The sequence below is a fragment of the Alnus glutinosa genome, chromosome 2 (genome assembly GCF_958979055.1).
Source record: "Alnus glutinosa chromosome 2, dhAlnGlut1.1, whole genome shotgun sequence".
Classification (NCBI taxonomy): domain Eukaryota; kingdom Viridiplantae; phylum Streptophyta; class Magnoliopsida; order Fagales; family Betulaceae; genus Alnus; species Alnus glutinosa.
The window spans coordinates 37,157,984-37,178,257 of NC_084887.1; the positions used below are offsets into that span (position 1 = coordinate 37,157,984).

At 34.6% G+C, this 20,274-nt stretch overlaps 3 protein-coding genes across 4 annotated transcripts; all 3 read left to right on the forward strand.

Annotated features, from left to right (window-relative positions):
- The first annotated feature begins 3,777 nt into the window (after positions 1-3,777).
- On the forward strand, positions 3,778-4,197 carry LOC133860597 (uncharacterized). The gene has a single exon (XM_062296175.1). The coding sequence runs from the start codon at positions 3,778-3,780 to the stop codon at positions 4,195-4,197; it is 420 nt and encodes a 139-aa protein (XP_062152159.1).
- Positions 4,198-6,547: 2,350 nt separating this feature from the next.
- Positions 6,548-12,807, forward strand: LOC133860931 (pentatricopeptide repeat-containing protein At4g35850, mitochondrial). Its single transcript, XM_062296603.1, has 13 exons — positions 6,548-6,672; positions 6,757-6,892; positions 7,027-7,189; positions 8,003-8,068; positions 8,177-8,274; positions 8,393-8,510; positions 8,593-8,802; positions 9,857-9,933; positions 10,672-10,765; positions 11,334-11,399; positions 11,493-11,570; positions 11,745-11,846; positions 12,481-12,807. The coding sequence occupies exons 1-13, from the start codon at positions 6,645-6,647 to the stop codon at positions 12,565-12,567; spliced, it is 1,323 nt and encodes a 440-aa protein (XP_062152587.1). The 5' UTR covers positions 6,548-6,644; the 3' UTR covers positions 12,568-12,807.
- A 1,472-nt stretch (positions 12,808-14,279) lies between these two features.
- On the forward strand, positions 14,280-19,282 carry LOC133859931 (uncharacterized). Of its 2 annotated transcripts, none has more exons than XM_062295522.1 (8): positions 14,280-14,811; positions 15,951-16,444; positions 16,547-16,610; positions 16,722-16,789; positions 17,150-17,239; positions 17,324-17,454; positions 18,829-18,981; positions 19,064-19,282. In XM_062295522.1, the coding sequence occupies exons 2-8, from the start codon at positions 15,952-15,954 to the stop codon at positions 19,079-19,081; spliced, it is 1,017 nt and encodes a 338-aa protein (XP_062151506.1). In that variant the 5' UTR covers positions 14,280-14,811; position 15,951; the 3' UTR covers positions 19,082-19,282. The 2 variants fall into 2 exon arrangements, with proteins under 2 accessions (XP_062151506.1, XP_062151505.1); XM_062295521.1 differs by having other exon boundaries at positions 14,281-14,811; positions 15,947-16,444.
- The last annotated feature ends 992 nt before the right edge of the window (positions 19,283-20,274 follow it).

Genomic DNA, 20,274 nt, shown 5'->3' on the forward strand with positions numbered 1-20,274 from the left:
TTGAGCAAATGTCTCTCCTATTTATTTATTTATTATTATTATTTTTTTAAAAAAATTGTTGGAAAAATACGTGTGGGAGACTACAAAAGGATGTGACAGTTTACTTGCAGTGTACGTTTTTTAATTGTTGTAAGATTCTCACCCATGGAAAGGGTGTCGTGTCCTCCACATATTTCTTCTTAAATATGAAGATCTGAGTGGGTGCTTTAAGTAGGATCGTAATCTGTAATGTCAAAGGTCCCACTCTCTTGAATAAATTATGCAACTGTGCATTTATTTTAAGATTAAGATCTAAATTCCCACATGCCATTGTCCATTTTTGTTAGATCGGTTTTGGGCTCTCCACGTGTATGGTAAGGTCCTTCTCGAGCTTAAACAGATATTCCTTCCGATATACGACTGAACGGCTTGCCTTGTCCATGCCACTTTCTGGATACTGTGGAATGTGGATGATGGGGTCCCTAAAATTAAGGATTTTTGTGTATCTTTTTCAGAAAATGTAAAACCAGTTCCTCTTTATACTTTAAAAAGTGACTTAAATTTGTCATTTCAGTAAATAAATGACATATATTTTTAAACTTCGGTTTAAAACTTTGACCAAAAACCGTCAAAATGCTTCATTAACAATAATAAAAATATGACATGTGTTCCTTATAAAAAAAAATATATAAAAAGTATAAAGGAATATAATAAAAATATATATATATTCTAGGAGGTGGTTGGACCACTCTTAAATTGGCCAGAGGGGGTGGCCGAACCATCCCTAATGATTTGGGGGTGGTTAGACAACAGTTTTCGTCAAAATTTTAACAGAAGTTCAAAATGAGAAGTTATTTGTCATTTATACTTACCATAAAGAGTTTTAAGTCACTTTTTAACGGGGGAACTCTACTTAACCCCCTGAATTATTACTGCTTTATCAATTACTCCCATAAACTTTAAAAACTATCAATTTAGTGTATACATCTTTCATTTTTTTTTTTTTTTCAATTTCACCCCTTCGAATTTTTCGTTAATCCTGTCAAAATTTCAAAAATACATTTTTTTTTTAAAAAAAAAAAAAATCCAAAGATTTAAGTGTGAGTATTTTTGCAAATTTCGTTAAATCTTGACCAACGCCTAAATCCTTGAATTTTTTTTTTTTTTCCTAAAAGCAATTAAATGTATTTTGAAAACTTTGACACTCCCTCCATTAGGATTTCGTGGAAAATCCTAACAGGTGGGTAAAATTGAAAGAAAAATTGAGATTTTTTTTTTTAAGTTTAAGGGAGTAATTGTAAAAGTGATAAAAGTTCAGCAGAGTTAACTAAAATTTTCTCCTTTCTAAACTATAAGAGCATCTCTGGCAGATGCTCTACTTTAGCCAAAAAGTTAAATTTAACTATTTTTTGCCTTTTTTCTTCTCCAGCAGATTAGTTACTTTAACCATTTTTCCTTAATAGTGAACAGTAAATAGCCAACAATGGCTATTCATTGTTCAACACTACAAACATTTTTTTATTAATATTTTCTCACTCTCCCTCTTCGTCCCTCTCGGTCCTGATGCCCTTCTTTCCTCCGCCCCTCTCGGTCACCATCGCTGCCCTTCTTTCCTCCGTCCCCAGCAATGTCGTTATTCTCACCCAAGACCTCGCCGATGAGCTCGTCCTCGTCGACACCAAGCTCGACAAGCTTCACGCCGAGATGCTTGACCTCCAGCACGCTGTTGCCTTCCTCCCTCACAACAAAATCCACGCCTCCGTCGACTACGCCGTCACCGTCGGATCCGATCTCTGCATCGTCACTACCGGGGCCCGCCAAATCCTCGACTTGTCCAGGTTTTGGTTCCTCGTTGCCGATCATCTCGACGCTCGCAGATCCTTAACTCCGTCGACTACTCCGATCACTCGACTTCGGCTCTGTTGGGATTCCTTCCATTTTGCTAGGTCTGAATACTCAAAGAAATGAGACGGGTTGGGGTTGGGGGAGACGGGAGAGTGAGAGGGAGAAGTGAAAAAAAATAAACAATAAAAAAATATTAAAAAAATTATTTAAAGAAAATGAAGAGTAGAATAGAAATTATTGTTAGAGTGTTTTTAAGATAGTTAGTGATTAAAGTAGAGATTGATACTTTTTGAGTAGCTATTTTAATTCTAACTGCCAGAGATGACCTAATGAAGTTATTACAAAATTGTATGACTACAAGGAAATATTTTATTTATTTATTAGCAGAAGAGTGTTACCTGAAGAATGTGACTATGTGAGCATTGATGGATTGATAAGGCTCAAGGCTGAGTCAAGCAATAGTCGGCCTTCTTCTGCCTTCCTATCTTCTTTAGGCGAAAGATTGCAGGGAATCCAAATTGTGAATGCCCACGAAATTATGAAAGTAGTTGGCCTTGTGAATGCCCACGAAATTATGAAAGTCCTCTCTCAATTTGTAATGTCTAAAAGCAGTAAGCAGGGGAATGCGACTTCTGCTGAAATATGAAAGGCCTTCAATCAGTGGGTTCGGCTGCAGACAAATTCAATCAGTGGGTTGACGACGGCAACTCAATTATATCCTCTGACCCTTTTATCAATGTGCTTACTGGTGAACACTTGTCTAATTAGATCCTGTCTTTATTGACTTTTCTCCATGTTAGCCTGCAAAACTTTTATAGGAAATACGTACTTCTTTATATATTAGGATAATCTATTTAGATTTGAGATTTGATTGAATTGAGTTGAATTTTATAGGAATCATAACATTTCTTTTTAGTAAAATTACTTGTTTAGTATAGGGTGTTTGCAATTTTACCAAATTGATTTATCATTTATGGGTATCAAAAATATCAAACTAATTCTTAGCCTAAGCTATTTGTCTATAATGACAAAAACTGTCAGAGGTATACATGTTGACTCACTTCACAACCTCAATTGACATGTGACATAGCCCATGACTCATCCTATTAGAAAATTACAATTTTACTCATAAAAGAAGAAGTGTATTTTTTTTATTTTTTTTTTTTAAATTAAAAAAAAGAAAAAGAAAAAGGAAGGATCACCCCCTCACTAGCTGAAGGGCAGCCTCCCTTGTAGGGGTAGTCTGCACCCCTCCCTAGGAGAGGAGAGGCTGACCACCTCTCTAATGACTTGGGGTGGTTCTTTTTATTTTTGTATTTAATTTGAAGGATAAAATTATAATCTTGCAATAGGCTAAATCAACGATCATATCACGTGACAATCAATTATTGAATGTGACATACAATTATTTGTCTGAATTGTAGACAATTCGGGTAGATAATTGTGAGAGACCACTTGTAAAACTTACCTACCAATTAAAAATTGAATTGTCTAGCTACTTACTCAGTCAGGTGATGAGTCTTATAATTGATATCTCACGATCACCTACTCAAATAATTTACATTTCAAACAAATAATTATAAACGGTCATAATTCGTCATCCAAAACGAGTGATTCAACACCTTACAAAGATGAAAGATCGGTGAAAGAGTAAATTCAGTAGACATAAGACCATACATAGGGAGTGTGAGGTGGTTTGTCAATTGCCACTCCCCTTATCATTAAATAAAAAACAGAGAAGAATAATAGTGATAATAATAATAAGGATCAGTACACCACTGCTCACCAGCTTCCTTGTCCCACATTTAATGCACTCAACAGTTTCTGCAAACCAACCACTTCCTTACCTGCAGTATTTGTAGATCGATCAGAAAATCAACAACGATCGAGGGAGTATTACTATTAGCTCTAGCTCCTCAGAATCTTTATCTTTACTTCTAAATTAATAGCGCCATGTCTGTTTCTGAGATTGCCTTAGTTCCCAAGTTTCCTTACCAGAGGCTTGGACATGATCAAGAAGGCGGCTTTGATGATTACGATGAAGAAGGATATCACAGAGACATGGTTGTGAGATCGAGGAACAGCTGGTACAGCAGGTCCAAAAGGGTGCCTTCAAGGAGGAGATCATTCAGGCTTAAGGTCCCAAGCTTGAGGAGATTCTTGAGGAGGAAAGTTAGGCTGCTGTCTTCCGTCAGAGTTTCTTGGGGTAGGATGTTGAAGAGATTGAAGGAGAGTCAGGCTCACTTTGGTGATCTTTTCGTTGGAAACTATCTCTTCATTCAGGTTAACCCTACTCCATTGAAGTACCTTAAGAAGGATCATCATCACCTCAATGGTTTGTCCTCAAGGTACTCTCTTCCAAGAGTTGCTTAATGGCTCATCTAGCTAGCTATCTTCATATATATATATATATATATATGTGCTCTTGTAATGTTACAATTGTAAGTTCGTATGTAATTCGTCTATGAACACTTCTCTGGCTTTTTCGCTTAATTATATTGTCTATTTTCTTTTCCATGAACTTTAATAATTGTTGGTAGAAGGTTTAGGAATCAATGTAGATATGAACCTTCTTCAAGATTTGGAATAAAAATGAAATCTTATTAATTTCCTGGAATCCAATTAGGTAGTTGAAATATATTACTTGTACCAAATATGATTTTGGAACTGTCAAATTAATGGAGAAGCATCAGCATTTGTTAGGGAAAGAGAGGAGAGCATATGCAATTATTTTGAGCGAACACAAACAAAAACTTTGCTTGATCCTGGCTCGAGCAAACACAAAACAGAAAATTCGCTCGATTATAATGTGACGAATAGTTCGAATAAATACGAAACAAAAACTTTGCTTGAGCCTTGCGCAATGGTTGCTCGAACGAGCGCATGCAACAGTTACATTTTTTTTTTTATTCTAGTTGGGTAGCGTTATGCGTTTAAAATATTAATTAAATAATTTTATTTTTATCAAAATAATAATTAATCTAACGTAATATTAAAATAAAGGTATTCAAATCGAACCATATCTCTATAATTTACAACTTTCTTCAATTAAGAATTTTACACGATTAAATGAAGCCACAAAATTAATAATTAAGCACTATCATGCACATGCATTAATGACACAACACAAATAAATGGAAGGTACATGTCACCGACAATTTAACTCTGGCAAGTCTAAAGCATTAATGTCCTCGAACCGTAAGTGAACTCACGTGGGTTTCATATATATTGGCTATAACATGATCTGTGGTATATGGATCTCAGTAAAAATGCTGGAGAAAGTTTTTCTTTAAATTAGGCTGAAGAATTATTTTCAACTTAATTTATTAAATTAATTAAAATATATGTGATTTTACCTGCATTTTTAATATAGTACATGATTCTCACATGTGTTTTGAATATATGTCGGTGTGATAGATTGTGTTGAAAGTCGTATAGATCTTTCCACTTCAATCTGGTAAATTAAATTGATATATGTCCAAAATGAATGTAATTCTTATATATATTTTTAATAAAAATACGTAATTCTCATATGCATTTTGAATACATGTTAATTTATTAGATTGGGTTAGCTGAAACTCTGAAAGTGGTAAGGATCTTTATAAAAAGGATCGACAAAGTTTTTATTTATGCTGGGTTTAAAGAATTTTCTTTAATCTAGTCTATTAAATTGACATTCCACATTAATTTTTAATAGTGCATTTTGAATACATATCAGTTTAATAGATTGTGTTGCAAAAAATTATTTTAACCCAATTTAAAAGAAAAAAATTTGTCAAAAAAGAGTAATGCTATTTAGTAGACAGCTATACAACTTAACGAGGTGACAATAAAAATCAACATTTGGATCAGCATTTGTAAGATAATAATGCTATATATCACACCTCCATTTTACTGGGCATCAACCTTTGTGTTTTTTTTTTTTTTAAAAAAAAAAAAGCCAAGAGTTGATGGTTACAACCACAACAGTCCAGTGAGATGTGGGTTTTGTATAGGGCTACACATGCAGATGCAGATGCCGTTATGAACAATATCTGCATTTACATAATGCGATTATCACTTTTAGGTAACCCCATTCGCATTATGCGATTACTAACCGATATCCACATGGCTATTGAATGTGGTTATTAACCACTATCCGCATATCAATTAATGATCATTTTTTGACCTTATTTGAGTTTATATTATAGCCTATTTTAAACGATTTTTATAATAGTTTGGGCTTATTTTTAGTTTTGGGTATATTTCGGTGTTTTTTTTTAGTCCTAGTATTTTAAATGAAATTTATGTCCTTGCAAGAGGAAGACGATAGTGGCTTCACAAAGTGAGTGTGAGTTTGTGAGATATGAGATGATAAAATAAAATAAAAAAACCATTATACCAAATTAAAAATGATGTCATTTTGATAAATTTGTTTATATATTAATTTTCAATTGTACGACATTTGTACTGCAGTAAACTAAATAACATTAAAAAAGAAAAAAGAAAGAAAGAAAGAGTAAACTCATGAACTTGCACATAAACAACTATTTATGTGGCAAAGCCTAATGCAATGTATATACGGCAAATGAGGACCAAAAAGTGCCCCACACACACACACAAAAAAAAAAAAAAAAAAAAAAAAAAGGGACCAAAAAGTGATGCAGCAAGCTCAGCCCATCCTTCCATTGGGCCTAATACGACATAAACAAACGGACCAAAACGGTGCTCTTAATAACACCCAAAAAAAAAACCCAAAGCAAAGTGACTGAGCTACAGTCGCAGAGCGCAGGGTTTTGCTGTGAGAGAAACCCCCCATACACAAACACAGAGTGATCCGAATGAAGCTCCTGCTCCAATCTCTCAATGGTACACCATCCTCCATTTCCCATTCCCAAGCTTCCCATTTTTTCAATTTCAAATTTTGTTTATTAAATTATATATATTTTTCAGGGCACTACAGGTCAGTGGCTCGAGTTCTGGGACGCCGGTACTTCGCGGCGTCCACTGAAGAATACGCCAAGCGAAACTATGCCAACAATGCCTCCGAGTACGACACTGTAGTCGGCGCCCTCACCGCCCAGAGAAGGTCACCATTTTTTTTTGTTAACAGATTTTGTTGGGAAGAAAAAGCTAATTTTTATAGTATATGACTCTGTGCGTGTGTCTCTCCTCTCTGTCTTTTTTTGTTGGTGTGTGTGTGTGTGTGTGTGTGTGTGGTAGGTATTTCTTGTTGAGGGATGTGTACGATGACATGATGCTGGACGGGGTGCAGCCCACGAGGGACGTGTTCCACTCGCTGATAGTGGGGGCAATGAAAGGCGTGCGCTTGGAGGATGGTTTCTACTTTAGGGACCAAATGAAAGTCATGGGTTTGCTTCCTGATGTATGTTTCTTTGTTCTTTACGATGGGTCGTGTGGTTTTTATGAAAGATATTTACTTGAATTGGATAATTGAGGCTGTGTATGGGATTTAGGTGGTGATAAAAATATATTGTATTTGTAGATAACAAGTTGCTTAATTGTGATCCTTATTGAGGAATTGAAGAAACCCTTTTTTTTTTCTTTTTTTTTTAATGCGAAGGTCGTGTTTGACTGCTGTCGTGAATGAGAAAATGAATTGGTAAGAAAATTCTGAACCTTTTATTTTCCTGTTTAGAATCTTGCAAGAAGGAGAAACTTGCCGATTTGATGTTTGTTTTGTGCTATAGTTTCTCCTATATGACCCAAGAATACGGGGTTTGGTTGATTGAACTTTTGAATAGTAGTGTGAATTAGGTTGTGCATACTCGTGCTTTATTGGATCTGCTAGACTTTTGAGGGCATTGTGTTTGAATATGATGTAGTGTGAGCTTATATGGTCAGTGTTAGGGTTTTGCCTGTGCTTGTTCTGTGAATGTGTGTGGAAGCAGGTCCCTGCATTCACCTGTGCCAAATCATAAATTCCTGTCATTTTTAAGTTTCTTTTTCCTGCTGGCAGGGAGACTTATTTTTGTAATGTTGTATTTATGGTATGCTGAATTTTAATATGTTTTTAACTGCATGAATTCCCATTAGTCCAGTAAATAAGTTGATCCAGACTTTGTGTATGTGCTTTGTTTTCTCTCTTCGTGTTGAGGTTTCATATCTGTAAGTCACAATTGTTATTAATCAATTTTTAATTGTAACAACTGTGAATGTGTGTTCATTTATGTTACAGGTTAATTTATACAACATTTTGATCTCATTATGCGGGAAATGCAAAAACTCAGACCATGCAATCCAGGTATGTATGTTGCAGCATCAACTTGTACTGAAGGCCTTATTTCATTTTCATGCCATTAGAAGTTTAATTAGACCAATTTATTAATGAAGTTTGCTACTTGAATAAAAGATGTTGGAGGAAATGAAGAAATCTGAAGTAAAGCCAAATGCGCAAACTTTTATCTGTTTACTCAATGCATGTGCAGCAGCAGGCCGATTAGATCGAGTGTATGCTACTTCTTGCTATGAGTTGTCTTATTAAGTTCAGTGGATTGTCTTATTAACCCATCTAGGTGCATTTTGGCAAAAAATACTCTTAATTATAGTCTGCACTTTGGTGTGACAGGTATGCAATTGTCCGTGATATGACTGCTGCTGGTGTTGGGTTGAACAAGTTCTGCTATGCAGGACTTATAGCTGCACACAAGAACAAGACACCTGTAGCAGATGATTTCGCCACCAAAGTAGTTATCAAATATGTTTCTCTGCTTTAATTAGTTTATATTGTTTCATTTTTAGAGTTTCCTTAATATTAAGCTTTTGTAGGTCATTGAGTTTGTTGAGCGGTCCAAGGATTTTTTACCAGTTGATAAAACAAGGGTCACTGCTGAAAATTTGATGATGGGGATTTCAGAAGAGGAGTTTTATAATATACCCACTGCTGAATATGTTCATAGGCGTGGACTTTTTTTAAATTGGCAACTAACTGTTTATCATGTTGCACTTCATGCTTGTGCAGACCTCAAGAACGTAGAGGTACTAGCTCACATCTCTGATTATGTCTTGATTTCACATGTTAAGCAAGACTGAAACCTTCTAGCTCCTATGTGTCTGTCTGTTCTTGCATATTTGGATGCTGACAATATGAATTTTGTCTGACAAGGTAGGTGCCATGTTTGTGATGATGAACCAATGCAAGATCATTGATTTCTATTGAGAATTGTTGCTTTACCTATGGTTATACAGAATCTTTACTCGGGAAACTCCAGTTGTGGAATTAGCTGAAACTTCACAGTGACATGTTACTTACCTAGACCTATTTCAAACATTTATTAGCTTAGTTGACATTCTTGTTGCTCTAGTATATTTTGAACTTTTTTCCCCCTTTTCACATATATCTTTTATTCATCCATGATGATATTTTGAGGACCGAGAGGACTCTGGAGGATATTGCGTCCTTGTTTTTCAAAACTTTGTATATTTGGACTTTTGTTTATGTATCTCCTTTGTCGATTAGTTATAGTGATTTCCTTGTTCTTTTTGCTCCTTCTAGCTAGGTGTTTCATTTTGTGTACTTCCTATGTTTTTACGGGTGCTTTTATGCTTTTAATGATATTTTCCGATTACTTCTCAAAAAAATCTTTTATTTATCCATGAAACAAAAAAAGAAATTTTTTACATCATTTTGAAAGGTGTTGTTATCATGGCTGCAACTGAGTTGGCTTAATCCTTCATTTTTACTGGACAATATGATTTCACGACTTTCTGTTGCATGTTGCATTCTGCAGTTTGTATCTATAATTCTAAACAGAGGACAAACAGAAACCCAGACAAACATTGTAGATTTTTTTTTTAATGAATAAACGTTGTAGATTTGAAATGTAAGTATGGAATTTCCTTGGTTATCAATAATAAACTTTTCTGTATAATTTTGGGCTTAGTGATTTATGATAACCTGAAACTATAATTTTGTTAATTTCATTTTTTTTCTTTCTGTTTTGTTGGTATTAAAGATTTTTTTTTTTTTGTTGAATGCTGCATAAAGTAATTTTCTGTTCATACATGTGTGCTTTGTTAACGTTCGTGGCAGTTGATGGAAACTCTGTTGGAAATGCTAAAGAATGATGGAAAAACTCCTGATGTCTTCATCGTGATGCAAGCTATGAGGTAATAAAGTAATTATTGCTAAAATGATCTGTGGACTTCCATAGATGCAGAAAGGTCTCATGCACATGTCTAAGTACACGTTTATTTGTACAATAAATAGATAATTAAGGGTATGATTTAAGGTTCATTTCTTAATCCATGTGTACTTTTTATGTTGTGGTTAATACTTGCATGGTTAAGTGAGCTTTCTCTCAGTTTAGCTGATCTGTTCATCTTTGTGCATGCTCTTTTCTATGTTGTTATATTATTACTTCTGTGCAACCCTGGCATAAAAGTGAAAAATATATGAGAAGAAAACATTTGCATGTGAACTATTAGGAGATTCAGCTGTCCTAGATGCACAAACTCCGGCTAAAAAGGTTTAGAATCTCAATTTCCTTGATCTTCCTGATAACTGCTCAATATGGGTATCCTTGCCATGGAACATTTGGTGCAGAGCCTACTTTAATCTCTAACCCAATTCTGATGTTAGTGAGATGATATTCTCTTGTTGGGTGGATTGGATGAATTTTGTAGAATGCAACAGTTCATATTCCTAAACTAGTCAATACATATGATGCGTGTGTCTCTTATTTAATTATGTTAGGGTGTCCTTGTGGGTTTCCCTGTGTGGGTGGTTGGGTCTACGCACCCTCTGGTGCTCTTGATGCTGCTTTTACCATATGTTACTGTTTCTTTGTTGTTGGCCATCTCATGGCAAATATATGTATATTGTCTTCAACTACCATTTATATGCAGGTGCTATCTACAGTCTGGAGACATTGATCGTGGTCTTAAAACTTTTGAAGACTACATCAATTCAGGGAAGCCTCATTCAATAGAACTATATGTGGTAAGTTTTTTAACAAATACAATTTCTGCTCTATGCTTAGACTTTCATTCTTCTCTATATCTGAATGCTTTTACATTTTTAAATGTTGACAAAGATGAGGATTTACGTTGTGCTTTGTTTTTATTATTATTATTATCATTATTATTATTATTTACTTATCAAAAAAACATTGTGCATGGTTTTAGACAACCTGATGTCTAACATGACTTTGCTGTTGATACTGCATTAATTTATCTGAGTAATTTGTGTGAAGATCACTTTTTTCTTCTAGATATAGAACACAACTTGTTAGAACGTTGCCACCCTTTTGTAAATTTCCTCCATCCCATGATTGTTTGTTACAATGTAGAATTGTCTAGATGCCGCAATGAATCTGCAATTGACCATTTCCTGGAGTAAAAATATAATTTTGTAACTTAATATTTTAATCTACATTGCTTTTCCTCCTGTCTGTTCCTATAATTTGGTTTCTTGCCTGTGAAAAGCTGATTTTTATATTTTATGTAATGTGCAATCAATTTGAGATGATTGTATGGAAGTTAAATCACTGTAACTTATGTGGTTGTAGATACTTGTCGAGGGAGCCATGGTTGGGTATACACCCAAGGGACTGCAACTTGCTCAAGACACACTGGTCGGTTGAGTTGATGTAGCTTCTTAATTGAGTCCTGATTATGATCATTATATTGATCTTTATTATTCAACTAGTTTCCATGCTCTAATGCAGGTAAAAATGAATTCCAGGGGATTCTTCTTGAGCCCAAAAATGGGGAGTGATCTCCTCCTTGCAGCTTCTGGAGAAAAGGTTCGGAAATGCTTTGTCTAATTATTTGATTATAACCCTGTGGTTGGTTGCTAGGGAGGAGGAGGGATTGTGTTCTTTGTCCTGGTTCTACATATTCTCTATCATTCTTCCTAGCGTATATAGTTTGGTTTATACTGTATATTTTAAACTTCAAGTACTAATATTTCTCTGCAGACTGGTGGATATACTATTGCCAACTATATATGGGATATGATGCAAGCTCACAAAATTCCCCTTTCATTTCCTGCCGTGGAAGCATATTACAAGGGCTTAAGAGTGAGTTTCTTGCCTAAAGAATCCATAACAAATTTTAGTTTCTCGTCGGTGGTTTTTTTTAGAACGGCTTTTTTACCCCACACCCCCCTCCTCCCCTCCCCTTTTCAAAGAAATTAGACTTAGCTGGTAAACTGCAAATTACTCTGGATTTTAATTAAGATATCTCTAGTGTTAAGTATTGTTTGAAAAGGTAATTGAAATCTTTAACTTATCAAAAAAAAGAAAAGGTAATTGAAATCTTTAACTAAAAAGAGCTAAAAATTGTTGTTTGAGTGGGAGGGGAACATTAAGTTTATATTACTAATGCTAATGCTTAAGCTAGAAGTATTGGTTGAGCGTTGAAGAGTTAGCCAAAAGAGGGCATAGACATCATTTCCTGTCATGTGTGTGAGGCATTTTCCATAAATGCAAAATGTGAGTAATATGAACATAGATTGTTTTCACCACAACATGATTAGAACTTGAAATGTTTCACAGGAGAAAGCTAAATTTGTTCCTTGGTCTTCTGAATGCATCCAAATGCTGCCTGTTGCTTCCATGTCTGGCCATGCTGACCCTCACAAATCAGAACATCTCTTAATATTTTAGTTATGTGCATATTAATATCTGTTTCCGTTTTGTTTCTGAAATTCAGGATCGTGAGATACCCGAAGACGATCCGCGACTGTTAGTAGTCTCTCGGACTTACAACAACCTTCGCCCGAGAGCCGGACGACCTTAGTTGGATGATAAGAAAAGATCCTTTTGGATTATTTCAGATGGAATCCAAGGAAAGATTTGTGCTGGCCCAACCTCTGTTGTATTAAGGATCTTGTTGAATACGTTGGCATGTGGCACTTTGAAATTGTTCTTAGCCTCATACACTGATTTGTTCAAATTTTAGAAGAGAAACATGTTTCAATGACATGTGATCTCGATGTCTAATCTTTAATATTTAATAAGAAAATAATTGCATGCAGAAGCTAGACCCTAGACAAACTCTTGAAGGAGTGATGAGTACCAGTAAGTTAATGACTATTGATAGTTGTAACGTAGATTGAATATGATGAAAACAACGTAGTAATTGGATTGGTTATCAATTTAAGTAATAACATAAAGCTTAAGATTTTACTCAACCAACTATTTGTATGGAGAAATGATTCTCCAACCTACCTTTAACCCATCTTGGTACAGTGGATGGGGGTGATTATCATTAGATTTGTAGGACTCACATTTGGGTCCTATAAATTCAATGATGAATTTGCAAAACGAATGGTTGAGAAATGGGATGGATAATTAAGTATAACATGGCTCATTTGTATGTGAAATCCTAATGATATTCACTTTAGAGCAATATTATTTAGTAAATTATTGTTATATGATTGTCATGCAATTTGATGATGTGACAGTGAAAATTACTTTTTATTAAAAAAGAAAAATTAAGGATTAGTTTTCACTGTCACGTCATCTCAGCTCTATAGTAATTTACAAAATTACATTAATTTTCACTGTCACGTCATCTTAATAACCTTTAATTATTATTATTTTATAAACATGGGTGGATCCAAGGGTTAATTGGCACTATTACGACAATAGAGAGATAAAAAATGTAGTTTTGAATTTTCAAACTATCCAATTCGGTCCTTATTGAGATATGTTAACTGCGTAATAATTTTGCACAACGATGCTGATGTGTCTAGTATTTTTTTTAATTTTTTTAATTTAATTTTTTTAAAAAAATGTTAGGCACATCAATATTATTATGTAAGAATTGTTTAAATAACATATCTCTTAATAAAAACCATTAGACAATGTCATAGCCAATCAAATAGTGACACATCACATTATCACATCAAAAAGTTCTAAAAGTGACAGGTAAGCATCACGTTAGCATTCTGTCAAAAAAATTGAGTAATGATTCACTACCACCTAAATATACAACTTTCCATCACCTTGTCTATGTGGCAAGGTGGTCCCCCACTTTAATTTATTTTTAAAAAATAAAAAAATTCAAAAAGTAGTGGGGGACCACCTTGCCACATAGGCAAGGTGGTGAAAAGTTGTATATTTAGGTGGCATTGAATCATTATTCAAAAAAATTTACATGTTATTTATTTAGAGTAATGATTGAATACCACCCAAAAATACAACTTTTCACCACCTTGTCTATGTATCAAGGTGGTCCCCCACTACTTTTTGAATTTTTTTATTTTTTAAAAATAAATTAAGGTAGGAGACCACCTTGCCACATTGGCAAGGTGGTGAAAAGTTGTATCTTTGGGTGGTATTCAATCATTACTCATTTATTTATGAGGGTAATTATTAAACAATTAAATTTGCGGGTTAAAATTTGGTGGTCAATACTTTTTGTCTATATTATGCCACGTGGCATTCAAGTGGGCTGCCAACAATAGAACCGACTGGTGAACAAAACCCTAAAAATTCTCAGATCTCCACCATACACGAGCCTTTTGACCGTTGGGTTCTTCAATCAACCAGTTATTCTTCAGATAGATTGCAACATTGGGTTTTAGAGTATTCATTCATTGTTAATGAATCCGCTTATTTTTGTTCGAGTTGTTGTGATCTGGTGCACAACACGATTGTAGAATATTTGCATAAAACACAATCTTTTCCCACCACAAAAGTATTATTGTGTTGCACAAAAATATTTTCCCTTTTTGTTCACTTTCTCTATTCCTGCGCAGCACCTCTCTCCCAGACTCCCAGTACCTGTAAAATAAAAGCAAGAGAGGACTGAAAATCCCCTAATCTCCAAAACATCCCCAGAACGCAGACGACAAAGCTCCCCCTTTGATTTACTCTTCAAAAGTCTTTGCTTTCAAGACAAAATCTAAGTCGGCCTAAATTTCTATTACTGCAATACCCATAAACCAGACCCTTTTCCAGTCTTGCTAGAACAGGACCTTTTCTGGGTTGATGAGGAGCTAGAACGCAGGTGCAGTGAAAGCCTCCTCAAGCAACGGTGGGTTTGTTTCTTTTCTTTTCTTTTCTTTATGCAGATATGGGTTTGTTTTTTTAAATATAATGAACTGAACGGTGAATTTTTGCACGGGTATTAAGACCTCCAGTAAATGAGAGCTCTTTCCTTTTGATTTATTTCTTTCTTTCTTCTTTTTTCCATTTGATTGAATTCTGTACAATGATTGTTGGTTTGGATTTGTGGGTCTCTTTTTGGGAGATGTGTTCCACGTTGTGTAGCCGATGCGTTTGATGATTTTCCGCTGCGGTTTTTTTTTTTTTTTTAAAAAAAAAAATTTTTATTTAGGGTTGCTGGGTTTGGAATTGAATGGTGATGGCCAGGTTGCCTTTTTAGGAACCATGTTATTCAAATGACAAAATCGATGAACAAAAATAAAGGTCTTTTCTTTTTGGGGTCTTCCCTTTTTTTTTTGTTGGTCTAGAGTTATTTGTTTCAGGCACAAGGATTACAAAGAAAGCAAACTAAGAGTTCTCTAACATTAGTGAAGACATCTCTGTATGGACTTTGTGAATTGCTCTGTTTTTTTTTTTGTTAGCTTTGTACCCTTTGCTTTACCTTTTCTTTTTTATCGTTGTGACATTGTCCTTGTTTCATGTGGTTTTGGAGGTAATTTTGGTCATTTATGTGTGCAATGTGGCTTGATTGAACTGTACCCATTTGTTGATATTCTGCTAATCATGGATTGGGTTTCAGAAACTAGTTCTAGGATGTGAGATCTGTAGGTTTTTCCAAGAAAGGAAATTTACTGAGAAATAGGTTTTCTAATGAAAAAGAAAATTGTTGAAAGGGAGTGGTTAATGTGGACGCTTGCTTCAATTATATGTTGGGAGGGTGTTTGTGCTGTTATGGGGATTGGATTGTGTAAACCATGGTTGAGTATGATTGATAGGATACTTGTGACTTGTCATGAGCTAAACTCAACTTCGTAGCTCATGACAAGTCATATACTGGTTCAACAACTTTACCTGTTAAATTCACCAACAACCAACAACCAAATACGTAAATACACACACATATATAATATGTCCGTGTGTGCGCGTTTTCTGGTTGTGTTTTTATGTTACCTTTTTGAACCGTGATCATTTAATTCTGATTGTTTGTTTTGTTTTTTTTTTAGCTAGAATGGCTGGGGAAGAACATGAATTTAACATTCCAAAATCCAAAAAGGAAAGGCCAACAGAACATAAAAACAAAAAGAAGCGATTATTAGATGAAAAAGAAGAGGTTTTCAAAGAGAGGTCCCCAGCGGATGTGAATCCAAAATCCAATGATGCAAGCACAATAAAAGAAAGAAAGAAAAAGCAAAGGCGTTTATTGGTAGAATCTAGGAAGGTTGAGGATGCACAAGAAGTTAACAGAGAGAGTCCTCATGAGGAAGAAGAACAAGAGGTTGATAGAATAGGAGTGGCAGTTGATGGGAATTTAGAACTGAATGGTGAAATTGCCGATATTAGGAAAAATAAAAGGAAGAATAAGTTATTGAAGGAAGCCGCGGAGGCTGACAAGCGCGGCATTTGTTACTTGAGTCAGATTCCTCCTCACATGGATCCTTTGAAGCTTCGGCAGATTCTCTCTCAGTATGGTGAAATACAACGGATTTATCTCACACCTAAAAGTAAGCAATCAATTGAATTTTTCAGATGGTTTGTGTTTGTTTGTTTTTTATTTTCCGGCAATGCCTTTTTTATACATGTTTGAATTTTGATTTATATAACAGAACCTTCTACTCAAGCACATCGTAAGCGAGCTGGTAAGTTTCAACATCAACTATTTTCAGAAGGGTATGTGTGATTGATATCTCTTCAATATCTCTCATTTTGGTTAATAAAGTTTTTTCTGTATTGTTATTGGCAGCATCCAATTATTTGATAATTGTTTTTTGCACTGTGTAGATGGGTTGAATTTAAAGATAAAAGGGTTGCTAAGATGGTCCCTAAGATGTTAAATGGTGAACAAATTGGTATGTATTTGAACAGGAATGTTCCACTGCTCTTTCCTCTTTCTATTAAATTCTTTATATTTTAGGATTAGTTGTCCCTTTTTTTCTCCATATATTTTGAACAACGAATTGACATTAGCTCTATTGTGTGAGCAACCTTCAAAGTGGGTTATATATAGAACACAAACCATCTGTAAAGACTTAAACAAGGCCTCAGAAAATTTATTGAGGCATTGTTTAAGTCTTTCTGTGTTCCTTATAGAGCACAGTTTAGAGAATCTATTTGTTTGAGTTTGCTCGTGCATATTATTTATACTTTATAGTAAGAGCATTTTCTCTTGTAATTGAGGATCAACTTTTTACTTGTTTTGTTCTGTTTAGGCGGGAGGAAGAGGTCATCCTTCTATTATGATCTTTGGAATATCAAGTATTTGAGTAAATTCAAGTGGGATGATCTTACTGCAGAGACTGGTATTCACCTCTATGAATTGTGTTGTGATATGTATCATAGTGCTTAAGCAATTTATCTGACTTGAGATGTTCTTCTTATTGCAGCTTACAAGAGTACCATTCGGGAGCAGAAACTAGCTCTAGAGATTTCTGCTGCCAAAAAGGAACGGGATTTCTATCTCTCTAAAGTTGATCAAGCCCGTGCTTTGAGTGCTATAGAAGAACGATTAGAGAAGGTATAATGTCTTTTGTCCAAACTAATATGGTCGCTTGATCATTATATTACTGTCTTTATGTTCACTTCCAAATTATTTTAACGGCCTAAGGTTCATGCTTTGGAAGTATTTGACCAGACTATTTGCTGATTGACATGGTTATTGTGAATATTCAGCTTTGGATGCCCTTCTTTTTTCAGGATTTTTTTTTTTTTTTAAGTCTTCTACACTTGTGCAGTATTACTTCTTTTTTTTTTTTTTTTTTCTTTTTCTTCTCATAGACTTGAATACTAAATAGAATATCCATGTTGCTAAACTTGCTAGCAGGCATGATCTTTGAATAGCTTTTGGCAGAATTTTACATGTTTTAATAAACAAGGGTTGGAGAGTTAGGTCTCTAGATCAATGGGTGTGGGAGTTGTGTTTCCTATAGAAAAACTCATGTTTGTTAAAGTTTTTGAAAAAAAAACAAAAAACCAATTTTTTTTTTGGGCCTGTCCGGCTGGCCTTCACGGGTGGCGGCTGACACTCCTTGTTTCTAAGGGGTGGAGCCAAATAGATTCGGTGGCTGCCAAACGGATCCGTGGCCACTACAGTGGCTGCTATGCTGGATTGTCATGCAAAACTAACGGGTTAGACATATCTAACATTGGTTCCTATTTTTTGTTTTTTAAAACTAGTTTTCAGACCAGTTACCGAAACCATGAAAAGTGTCTTCTGTTTTGAGAAGTGTTTCGAAAACGAAAATTGAAAATTTTTTTTTTGTGGGGGTTACACATCAAAAAACTCATTTGGATAACTATTGTATCTTAGGTTTCATGTGGGTTTTGGGTGTTGTGGGTATGTAGTTTCTTATGGGTTTTTCATGTGGGCTAGCTGAGTTGCTTCTGTATATACTTCCTGTGTATTTAAGGGCGCCTTACGCTTTTTTAATGAAATTTTCTTACTTATCAATTTTTTTTTTTTGTCAAAACACCCCCTATGAATTTGACCAAGCTTTTGCCAGAATTTTGCATTTTATTCGTTCTTTAGATTATCCAAAATGTTTTGGTATCATTGATATATTTGAGTTCAATTAAGCTAATAAACTTCTCATCATTATATTGTATTGTCAAACAAAAAATGTGTTTAATTTTCATTAATGAATTTTGCTATCTCTTCTTTTTGAAGAATCTATTGGGAGTTTGCCAGTTCAAGCTTATGCTGCAATTGGTGGCAGTTATATATTCTTATGTGGAATTGCTCAATCATTTTGACTTGTACATTTTGCTTATTAAGCATAGTATTTTTAGACAGAAAGTCCGCTTAAACGTGGGACATTCAGTTTATGCATTTTCTTGGTTTAAGAAATCGTACTTCAGTTCCACATGATCTTTGTTTATCTGCTATTCACAGAAGCGAAAGGTCCAACAGGAGTCGGGAATGAATTCTGAGCTCCCTGTTAGCCAGCAGGTACGGAAGGTGATTAGGCAATTTCCACAAAAACAACCGGTTGCAGATAATGCAGGACAAGCCAAACCTCGACTTTCTATGGACGTCCTTGCTGGGGTGAGTGTCAGTTTGTTTTCAATTTCATTCTATTTTAACGTATGATCTTCTCGTTTATGTTTGCCCTTGATTCTCTTTGCAGGCATTTGGTGATTTTTAGTCCCAAGTTCAAAAATCAAGTTATGCAGTCGAATGCCAAGTAGAAGAATTAATATCATTTTTGGTTTTTTGTTGTTTTCTTTTTATTAATGCCCTGACCATTTGCAGAGAGAAGAACAAATACAATCATACTTTTAATGATGTTGGGCTTCAAACGATCGAGTTTAAACATCTCATTGAATTATTGAAACATTTGGTTTCATTTTTTTTTTTTTTTCCCTATCTCTTTGTCCATTTCCGTATAAAAGATGCACAAATTTATTATTGAATATGTGGGATTTCGTATAGGTTTTACGGATTTAATGGAATAATAAATTTGTAAAAGAGATATATGTAAGAGTATGACACTAGGAGAAACAACCTTGTATGGATTTAGATCCCCTCCCCCCGACATCACCCAAAGCCTATTGGAGGCTGTTGAGTGGAAACACCACCTTCGTTTACCGATTACGAACGTTAGCTCCAAATCGACCGGAGGAATTTGGGGTAAGAATAATCTCCAACGGCGAACAATTATGGGAATATCAAGCAAGCATACTCGTTTTCCAAAATACATAAGAATTACATGTACTTTTTCAAACTAACTTTCAATTAGCAATCCCCTTCAAAATAAATATTGCATAAATTTCCTTTTCAAACTGTCAAAAATTTGTAATGTTCTCCTAATGACAACAAATATTTTTAATAAGAAATTAAATTAAAAATTGAAAAAAAAATGACAGACCCATGGCAGCCATGGGTCTTCACACCTCACTCACTTCGTTTTTAAAAAAAAAATAAAAAAAATTCTAAGAGTATTTTTGTCTTATTAAAAAAATGAAAAATTTCACTTGATCCTCTTTTAACTTTCATCATTTTTGCAATTTCTTTCCAAAATTTAAAAACTCTCAATTTAATGTATCGAAGTTTCAATTTTTTGCAATCTCACCATTCCGTTAAGATTTTTTCATTAAATTCTAATGGAAGCCTTAGAAATTTCCAAAATATCCATTTTCTTTTTTTAAAAAATAATTATTTAATTAAGGAAGGTTAAATCCTATCGAACGCTTGGACATTTTCAAAATACCCATTTTTTTTCTAAAAATAATAATAATTTAATTAAGTTTATTTTATAAAGTTTATGGAGGTATAAAGGTCATTTTACCTTTTGACCATCTGCTTTAACCCAAAACTCTAACTAGAGAAGTGAAATTG